The sequence below is a fragment of the Schistosoma mansoni genome, chromosome 2 (assembly GCF_000237925.1).
Source record: "Schistosoma mansoni strain Puerto Rico chromosome 2, complete genome".
Lineage (NCBI taxonomy): Eukaryota > Metazoa > Platyhelminthes > Trematoda > Strigeidida > Schistosomatidae > Schistosoma > Schistosoma mansoni.
In genome coordinates, this window is record NC_031496.1 from 33,335,538 (window position 1) to 33,346,390 (window position 10,853).

Genomic DNA, 10,853 nt, shown 5'->3' on the forward strand with positions numbered 1-10,853 from the left:
AACTAATGATTACCTGGTATTTTTAAGTCATAGATTTCATCCGTCATCCTAGCCAAAGCGTTTCCAACTACTGGCCGATTATCTTCGCTGTTGTTTACATTTGTGTGCCTTTATATACGATGAATGAAGATATATGTTCTAGTAAAAGTGAAGTAGATATGGTGTGTAATGCACAACTACTTGTCCCGTTGACAATGAGATACCAGCCATAGGACCTTTACACGTGACAGAGGATATAGTTCTTCCTTTGATAACTAACCTAAAACCTTGTAAGATACCGGGCCCCGATGGGTTACACCCACGTTTGCTGTCGTCGCTTGCGGACATTATCTCAAGACCGCTCACGATGCTCTTCAACATGTCCCTTTCACAGGCTCAACTACCTAGAGACTGGAAAGACGCCATAGTTAGTCCTATATTTAAGGATGGTCAGAGACGGATAGTATCTAACTACCGGCCTGTTAGCCTGACCAGTATAGTAGTTAAGTTACTTGAAAAATTAATTCGGGCTAAGCTACTGAGCCACATTGATTCGTACAATCTGTTAACTCCCGAGCAACATGGGTTTCGTAACAAGCATTCATGCTTGACTAACTTACTCATTGCGAGAGAGGATTGGACAGCTGCACTAGACAACGGCCAGTCTGTCGACGTGATATTTATAGATTTTAGCAAAGCGTTTGATAAGGTTTCACACTTAGGTCTTATGCAAAAGCTCTCGAGCTTTGGTATAACAGGTGCTATACAGGAATGGATAGGAAGCTTCTTATGTGACCGCAGACAGAGAGTGAGAGTCAATGGAACTCTATCCGAATGGAAACCGGTCAAAAGTGGTGTACCCCAAGGCACCATCTTGGGCCCTTTACTTTTCCTTCTGTATATTAATGAACTACCTTTATTACTTAAGTCGTCGACGTTATTGTTTGCGGATGATGTTAAAATCTGGAGAACAATAAGAAATGAGACTGATCGTTGTTATCTACAAGCAGATTTAGACGAATTAGTTAGGTGGGCTCATGATTGGGGCCTGGAAGTTAATTCTAGGAAGAGCGTGTTCATGCACATCGGGCACGATATTAGTTACCACTATACCATTAATGGTACATCTCTGCCACGCGTTCATGCGCATAAAGACTTAGGAGTAATTATAAGTCACGACTTAAAAACTACTACGCACTGCAATGCGGTTGCTTCCAAAGGCTATCGCGCGCTATGGTCGCTTCGCAGAGCATTTAAATGCTTTGACGAGGATATTTTTCGAATTTTATATCCCACCTATGTAAGGCCACACTTAGAATACTGTATCCAAGCAGCTAGCCCTTGTCTGATAAAGGATACTAAATCGCTTGAGCGTGTCCAGCGTGTAGGGACAAAATTAGTAAAGGGTCTTTCCAAACTCCCTTACGATGAGCGTTTAAAACGTCTAAATCTTTTCCCCTTATCTTATCGTAGGACGCGAGGTGACCTTATACTGGCATTTCGTATCTTTAATTATGATCTGGGTGTTAATATGTCTTACCTTTTTGCTCCCTCCAGCACTAATAATCTCCGGGGTCATAGCAAGAAGGTTCTGAAACCGCGATCTAATAAATTAAAGGTGGGGTCCCGTTTTTCTCATCGAGTGGTCAATGACTGGAACGCTTTACCAGAACAAGTGGTATCAGCACCATCAGTGAACATTTTCAAAAAGAAGCTGGACCTTCACTGGAAGGAAATCTGTCAGGATTAACACAGGTTCATCAACCTACTATCCTTATTACTGAAGACTGAAGACTGAAGTTGTACTATCAATTTCAAATTCACTTATATCATAGTTGTAACTTATAACCCTTGTATATAAACATCAAAAGGCTCATTGTGGACTTCAAGTTCTTATCAATGTCTTTAGTTGTGCTATTTACGTCATTTTAAACAGTGGAATCTTTTATTGTGTCATAAATTGTATAGTAACTCCTCTGTAAGATAGTGTAAGGAATAACTCAGTTCGGTAACTAATGCTATGAAGGAGCGGACTCCCACAAATACCCACCACTATTGTCTCGTGAAACATACTCATTAAAATTTGGGAAGCACAAATTACTGACTCAAATGTTTTTAATAAATCAAAGTTAGTGAAAAACGATTGTCTCTGTTTACCTATTTTCTTTGTTTTCAATGCTAATGAACTCTGGGTCTCCTGAGTCGATAATTTATAACTAATTCACCCCAATACCCCACGAATTCATCTAATTTCTTTATCAATAGGCAATCTGCTTGAGAATTCTAAACGTTTTTTTAAATCTAAAATTGACCATGTAGATGTAATCCTGTCTAATAATCCACACACTTGAATATACAATTGATTTTAACAAGGTAACTAACATATCTGTATTGGCATAAATAATAACTTCTTACAATTTTATCATGCGGATAAGATATTAAGAGCCGGAAAGCTAAATTTGACTGTTTTCTTACTGATACCAATTAAACTGTTCTGTGAATTTAAAGATAATGTTGTGGTAGTAGTAATTTCTGATTATGACGATAATCATTAGCGTTCTCAATAGTTTTCCCTTCCTATTGTTAGAATTTATTCACAGTCAATCTTAACACCCTAATATTCCATTGTATTTCAACTTCACGTTATCAAAGTTTATGTTTCCGTACAGGGTCCTAAAGTCTCTTATTTCAGGAAAGTTTGTTCATCTACAAGAGTGGACATATCTGTATCAAATCTATATAGTTATAGAACACTTTAAGACATTCTATGCTATCAGCTTTCACATCATGATTATATGAAGTTATTAATCTTGTCCGTCTTTAGCTTTTTATTATTATCTACAACCACCGATATCATAATGCTTTACTATCAGCATCTTAGAATCTTCAAGCCTAAAATGTAGCATAAGCATCCTGGCGAAATGTATATCACACCGTATACTGCATAATAATTCACCCTGTGCTAAAAGATGCTAGTTAAAACATGATGTTTGTAGATTGCTTGTATTGTGCTATGGATATTTTTGAAGCCTAATGTTTGCATGAGAGGCCAACGAATTATGCTTTAAACGTTGGATACTGAAATCTAAATAATAAGAACAGATCATTTTGTGGGGCTGTGAACTTGTACTGTCTGATGGTTAACAAAATCATTGTGCATGTCATTTCACTGTCTGCCGTAATGTAGTGATCTTGGCAAAAGTAGATTACTAACTGGCGTTATAAGTCATATAAGAAAGTATAGACTTCTTGAATTGAATCCTAATAATTATGGATCATGGCTTTAAATCCAATTTACCTGTAAGCTATTTACCTTATATGATTTTACACATTTTGATCATTTTCACTTTTTCCTTTAAAATTCTTGTCTTTTCTGTGACTGCAAATTACAATACATTAGGCTTGTGTAAATATCTTGTGTAGTTTTACTGTTTCACTACAAAATACCATTCCTTGTTCCTTAAAAATATACCAAGAACTACGAGTTTAGGCTTTTAATGTCTAAAGCTTATCTGGTATCGATCACTAGGACTCACTACCAAAAACGTTTTTTGTTTCCTATAAGCACTATGTTCATGAGACAGGCATATAAGTCAGACGTTTAGGTTCACTTAATTCTACTTGCTTACTTCTCTGATTCTGTGCAGCACTCCACTTCTGTTGATTCCAATGTAGGAAATATAAGAAGCCTAGACTAAGATTCTCACTCCAACCATCGACATATAGAATACCTGGTAGTACTATTATAGGTTCTCACCTGGAAATCTAATCGTTTGGTCACGATTGTTGTGCAACCTAGGGTAAGTATACATCTATTCAAGTTTAAGTACTACGTCATCACATCAAGACAAAGTGAACAAGATAAATAACAAACGAGTTGAATTAGTAATAGTAGTAAAAGTTATTGTTAAGAAAGGCTTATATATTAAATCTCGGAATTTCATGCAGTTGATTCTTTATACGAATTTGAATAAAGCCAAAACAGCGGTTGAGGCAGAATATTATGAATTCATCATATTTTGTGATTTTTCATCAGCTGCTTACAACCATATATATATCAGGGTGTAACACTGAGTTTTGGTATACACTTTTGACAGCACTCGTAAACTTCGCTTAAATAAAAGCTTCGAAGAGGATTTTATTTTCATTACAACCTGTCTTCATGAAAGTGCATACTCATTAAAATTCATCTAGAAGTATGCCAAAAATAATGTACACAATGCAGCGAAAAAGAAAGCCTACTTATATCTGCGCTTCAAAGGATATAAGATTACTGAAGTAATTAACCACAGGATAAATGCTACGATGAACATTGATGATCCAGTAGAAAGACTGACGACATTATGAAAAAGGTCAACAAGTCATCTTTTCTTTTTAACTCCAAATGCAATAACCAGTCTACATGTGGATCCTAAGACACGAACTCTGAGCACGTTCCAAAGAATTTGAAACTGAGAGGTACAACAGCATTAAATACCGCAATGGCTCGGTATTTAGTTGGTACCGAGAATATTATTGACATTTCCTGATCCTTCAAAATTATCAGCAAAAAAAACGCAGCGTCTCTTTGGTTTGCTAAAGCAGTAAAACGTTTTTATGTGGTCTTCGCCAAACTACTTCTTATTTTCTGTACTCTAAAACCATTCACTCACTCTATTCGCCTAACTTACGTAAACTCATTAAATCTTGTTTAATTATTGCATAACCCTTGAGTTTCTAATTTTAGACGATGACAAGATCACGTTTTTAAAATTTTTCATATCTACTTTCCAGTGACTTGAACTTTATGAAAACTCTTCATAACTACAGTCACACGACCCGTCCTTTTCTATTTCCGGATTTCATTTAATTACTGTCGCATGCCCTCCTCCTATGTTTTTAAATTCCGTTTATAAATGACCTCAAATTTATTCATATGTATGTTATTAATGATAATATTTATTATTCTAGCCTTTTTCCATCACCAATGTAAATTGTTTCACATTAGATATTACATCTCAATTCGTATAAGTGTTTGTAAGCAGGTGATGAGGAACCATGAAACAAAAGGAATTCATATTATTCTGCCTTAATAGTAGTTTTGGCTTTATTCAAATGTCAGAATATGGGCGAAGATACAGAATGGTTAAATTCACACTATTACAAGCTATTTGATACTATGTTGCCTAATGTCTCCTAATGTCAGCCATCACTATCACCAAAAGGCTTGTACCCCATCCCTCCTTTCAACACAGCTTCAAACCAACAATTATCAAGTTCATATACTAATGCCATAGTTCACCTTGGTTGCTCTCAACTACACGTTTTAGTTGAAACTTGTCCTCACTATTGATCACTAATCATTAGTGAGTAACTATGAAATTCGGTAGATTAATAAGTCTAAGATTTCTAGAAATAATCTTAATCATTATCTGATTATATATATTTTAAAAAAAACTAACTTATTATATTCTGTTGTTTGTATTGATTTGCAAGGGGATTCCTGTTCGAAAACAATGTATCCGAGCATTAACCCACATGAATGCATATATTATTCGACAACTTGGTACAAATTCCTGTGAAATGACTTATGTCACTAGCTGTGATTTCCGTGGTTAGTGTGTAGTGTTTTTTTTAAAAAAAAATAATATTTCAATTTTATATTCAGAAAAAAGATAAGCGCTTTGATGAAAGCAGTTCCTCTGCTCGCTTGTGTAACTCATGAACTCTGAGATGACGATGAATAGCGTCTCTGGCTTTGATCCTTGTTACTTTTGAAGGAATGATAACATCTAACGAAATCCCCATGTTAGTAATGCTGACGTTCAGCAAGATATATTTAAATACAGTAATGACAATTGAGTTAGTGTTACCATCGTAAAACACTAGCTCTGATAGCTTAGACATGTTTCGCGTGTCATCCAAATGGCTTGCATGTCGTATATTAATTACTTGGTGCGAAAAGCGAAGAGATAGTGTATTATATATGATAAGTATCCGCTGTTTCATCACTACTCCTTGGTTGGAGTCTTAGAAATGCGACTCAGGTGTTTAAAACGTTATTAAAAATGACTCAAAATAGAAGCCAGTGAAGGTCCTGTTATAGGATTCTATTACACTCTTCATACTAATGAGAAAATCTTCCCCAAGTTTTTCTTGTCTGTATCTTCGGCCGAACTATACATCTTATTGTATATCATTTCTGTTCATTTCTTTGTTAATTGTTGCTTACTTAAACTTTTTACCCCTCATGAAGGAGCAAAGACTGCTCACCAGTATTCTCCATCCAACTCTGTCCTGGGCAATCCTTCCCACTTACTATTCATTATTTTCATGTCTGTTTCCAATTCCCGACGCAATGTGTTCTTTGATCTTCCTGTTTTCTGTTTCCCTTCACGATTTCAAGTTAGGACTTGCTTCGTGATGCAGTTTGATGATTTCTGAGATGTATGTTCTATCCACTTCCATCTTTTTTTCCTAATTTCCTCCTCAGCTGATAGCTGGTTTGTTCTCTCCTACAGTAGTTTGTTGCTGATGGTGTCCGGTCAACGGACATTAAGTATCTTGTGTAGACAACTGTTTGTAAATACTTGTGCCATTTTGATGATGGTTTTAGTAGTTCTCCAAGTTTCAGCTCCGTACAATAAGACTTACCGTCTTGACGTTCGTATTAAAGATTGTGACTTTGATGTTATCTAACAGACAGTTGTTTTGAGTTCCATATATTCTTTAGTTGTAGGAATGCTGCCCTTACCTTGCCAATCCTCACCTTTACATCTGTATTTTGAGGATCTTGGTATATGTTGAGGCCTACTGCTACAGAGTCTTCTACTATACCGATTGTCTTCGTCTGCATTTGGTGATGTCTATGGGATGGAAGCACTAGGTGATCTGTGAAGTTCAAATAGTTTAGTTGCATTCAAGCTGTCCATTGTATTCCGTGCTTCCCGTAAGATATCATAGTCTTCACAATCCAGTCAACCACCAAAAGAAAGAGAAAGGATACAGTAAGCAACCTCGTCTGACACCGGTTCTCACTTGGAATGCATCTGTGATCTGTCCTCCATGCACGACATTGCAATGTAGTCCGTCATAAGAATTCCGGATGATGTTGACGGTCTTCTCGGCCACTCATTCTGTAGTTTCGGTCAAGGTACCATGATGTCATCCTATCCACGCTGTCAAATGATTTCTCATAATCAAGGAAGTTGATGTATGGTGACGACATTTCAACGATGATCCGCAGTGTCGCAACTCGGTCTGTGCACCGCCGATCCCTACGGAATCCGGTCTGTTCATCCTGGCATCGATAGTTGTGATTCCTCTATAGCTCTCACATTTGCTGATATCTCCTTTTTTAGGTATCTTGATGAGGTATCCTTCTTCCAGTCTGTTTATGACACTTCTTCTTCCCCCCAAATCCTCCTGAATAGAATGTAAAGCATGTTTTCAGCTGTTTCTATGTCTGACTTCAATGCTGCAGCTGGTATACTGTCAGGTCCTGGTGCTTTCTCACTCTTGATTTATCTGATGACCATCTTGACTTCTTCGATCGTTTGTGAACTGATATCTATGGACAAGTTTGTGTGTGCTGCTTCGATTTCCGGTGGAATTCAGTGGAGCTGATATATTCAGGAGTTTTTCAAAACGTTCTACATATCTGTCCCTCTGTTCTCGAATCTCATTGGTTGTCTTTCTTTGTCTTTGACTGGTCTTTCTGGTTTACCGTATTTTCTTACTATTTTCCTCATTGTGTCACTTAGTTATTCCATATTTCCTTCTCTTGCAGCATTTTCCGCCGTCGTCGCTAGTTCTCCCACGTATTTCTGCTTGTCAGTTCTAATGCTCTTCTTCACTCCCTTGTTTGCTTCTGCGTGCTCCGTTTGTGCCTTGACACTTTCTGCTCGTGTTCGACTGTTGTTAACTGCTGTCTTTTTGTTCTTCTTTTCTTCAATCTTGTCTAGGGTTTCCACAAAGATCCATTCTTTATGATGATGCCTGTTTCAGATGAGCACCGCTGACGCGTTGCAGTTAGTACTTCTTTGATCCCTTTCCAGTCGTCCTCCATTGTAGTTTCTTCTTATTTGAATAGATCCTGTAAAGCTTTGAACCTGTTGTTGAGAGTTATCTTGAATTGGTTGAGTTTGTTGGTATCTGGAAGGAAGGCAGTATTGAACCTTTGTAATGCTGTTTGTACAGTTGCCCAATATTTCGTTAGCTTCAGTTTCATCTTGGTCACAACCTGATGGTTATCTGAAGCTATGTCAGCTCCTCTCTTGGTTCTCACTTCTTTCATTAACGTTGTGAATTTTTTAGTGATACAAATATAATCTATCTGGTTCTCCGTGGTATGGTTCGCTGAGATCCATTTATTTTTACGTATGAGTTTGTGGGGCAATATTTTGCCGTCTATAACCGATTTGTTGAAGGCACAAAGGTTTGCAAATCTCACCCTATTTTCATACCTTTCCCTTAGTCAGTTCATGATGTCTCTTGATATCTTCATACCCAGTGTTATCCATTCCGACTTTTGCGTTTGGATCTCCCATCATGATGGTGAGATCCTTCCTTGGACACTTCGCTGTGATTGATTGCAGTCTCTCAGAACTGATCTTTAATGTCGTCATTGCTATCATTGGTGGGTGCAAAACATTGGATGACATTCATTGTGATCTTTTGACAAATTAACATCTCTACAAATTATTTGTCTACATTGTGCTTTTAATGTGTCGTTTACCCTAACCCTTTCCATAAACACATTTATATCGGTTTGTATTTTCTAGGTAAAATACCCATTTGGGTAATTAACAAGGCCACACAGTTTATGGCTCCTCGAGCAATTCAAATATTGTACAAAGCATGCACTAAATACAATACTTGGAAAAAATCAAATAATCCAGATTATAAACCATGGTTATATCCTGATCAAATCAATTTACCATTATTATGTTGGGATGATTTAGATCAGACAGCTAATTTGGGACCTACTGATGATGGTGGTGATATTACATCATTACCTACTGATGAACCTATCCTCTTAGATAGAAATGACAGTTTTAATAGTCAAGAAGAACAAAAAGATGTAGAAGAAGAAGAAGTAGTAGAATTTGATTCAGTACCTGTTCAAGATCAAATACAATCATGTGTCAATGGAACTTCTATTGCTACTGTATCCGACTCTAGATAAATTGATTGTATAGACAGTTATTTACTAGTGTTGTTTGTCGGTTTATTGGTGATTAGATGCACAAATTTATTTTGAATATGTATGATTTTATGATATATTGAACTTATATTACAGTCAATGGTTTTTATGATCACGTTTGTTTTAATGGAATGGTAATGATAACCAACCATCAGCTTTGTTTTATTTTATTTTCTTTAAACTAAACATGAGGAGGAGGAGGAGGAGGAAACAACATGTTCATTTGGTTGTTCGATAGTAACTATTGGACATAGGGATGTAAAGATTGATTGTTTAGGGGTGTGTGTGTGTGTTTGCATGTTTACATCTTCTACCTAATTGACAATGTACACACTATTACTTCTTGTTGTTGTATAAAAAGAAAACTGGTTCATTTCTTACAATCTTTTTTTTTGTAAAAAGGCTACAGTTTATGAATTCCATTTTGCAAAATGCACAATATGTATTTCTCATTTATTGTTAGTATTACAAAAATGTAGAGAGAGAGAGAGTGAGGTGGGGGAAAGGGAAATTGTGGAAAATATGTCAATACTAGACTACTCTTCTATACTACACTCGATACTTTCTTACCCTGTGAACTTAGTAACGAGTTGTGTGTATGTGTGTGTCTGTGTGTACATCTTTCTGTGCATATTTAAATACTCACCCGTTGCTCGATATTATCTAAAAAAAAACTATATTTTTGTATTTTCTTTGATTTGGGAAAATTCTTGAAAAAGAATATATATATGTATTTTTAAGAAATATTTTTTCATTAATACGTTTAGAGATGATTTGTTTGTTTGTATGTTTTTTTTGGGGGGGGGAGGGGGTTCCATGTCTTTATCACCATGACTTGTGTATATCAAGTCTGCCCTCAAAATACGATAATTCATTAAATGTGAACTTCTTTATAATTTCGATAAGAAGATTACTAATTTATCCAATCAACTTTTAACGAATGTACTTCAAAAAGCGGGATAGCGGATATTCTAAATGTTAATCATTTTATGAAACGAATTGACGTGCTTATTAACATAAACATGATTAAAATACATTTCATTTGAATGAGAGATTCATATTCAAAAATGAGTCAATATAGGTTAACGTTTAACTGCCCTGGTAACAGAAAGATCATCGAGTGTAGTTTGACTGATAAGATGAGATATACTCCATAACCCCTATACTAATTTATGTACATTATAATCATCCTATAAGTCATTAAGTTGTCAGTCGTACATTTATCAATGGCTAAGCATGTAGATCAATATGCACTTAAAAACATCCCTGGATTGAATCAAATTACAATATACCTTTCAATGAAAGAATGGAAACCTATCAATTCCATCAAGTAGCTATTACAAGATTCTCAATTTACAAACCTGAATTAGATCATATAGTTGAGATCATGAGTCACTTGAAGCTAGACCGCCGTAGAAAACCTGGAAGCACTGGACGGCCGTTTCGTCCTAATGTGGGACTCCTCAGCAGTGAGCATCCGAGATCCCACCTCGCCGAGATTCGAACCCAGGACTCAACAGTCTCGCGCCAGAGCAATTAACCGATAGATCACTGAGCCGGCATCCAACAGTGTTAACGTTTAACTTCAACCAATCCACGAAATTGAGCAACCATTCATCGATGTCTTCAGTTAGTTGATATCTCCCAATAGACCTGGGTGAACTCCACTGGTCACTGCTTCTCACAAGAA

General features: G+C 36.5%; 1 protein-coding gene across 1 annotated transcript; it reads left to right on the top strand.

Moving 5' to 3' along the window:
* The first annotated feature begins 5,077 nt into the window (after positions 1-5,077).
* On the top strand, positions 5,078-9,983 carry Smp_146970 (putative phosphatidylcholine transfer protein). The gene is made up of 2 exons (XM_018796428.1): positions 5,078-5,572; positions 8,742-9,983. The coding sequence occupies exons 1-2, from the start codon at positions 5,497-5,499 to the stop codon at positions 9,143-9,145; spliced, it is 480 nt and encodes a 159-aa protein (XP_018650642.1). The 5' UTR covers positions 5,078-5,496; the 3' UTR covers positions 9,146-9,983.
* Positions 9,984-10,853: the final 870 nt, after the last annotated feature.

Excerpts from the sequence above, each read along its gene's own strand:
- Smp_146970 (XM_018796428.1), top strand. The coding sequence starts at position 5,497 with ATGAATGCATATATTATTCGACAACTTGGTACAAATTCCTGTGAAATG. Across the intron at positions 5,573-8,741 it reads CACTAGCTGTGATTTCCGTG|GTAAAATACCCATTTGGGTA; the intron begins GTTAGTGTGTAG and ends TGTATTTTCTAG.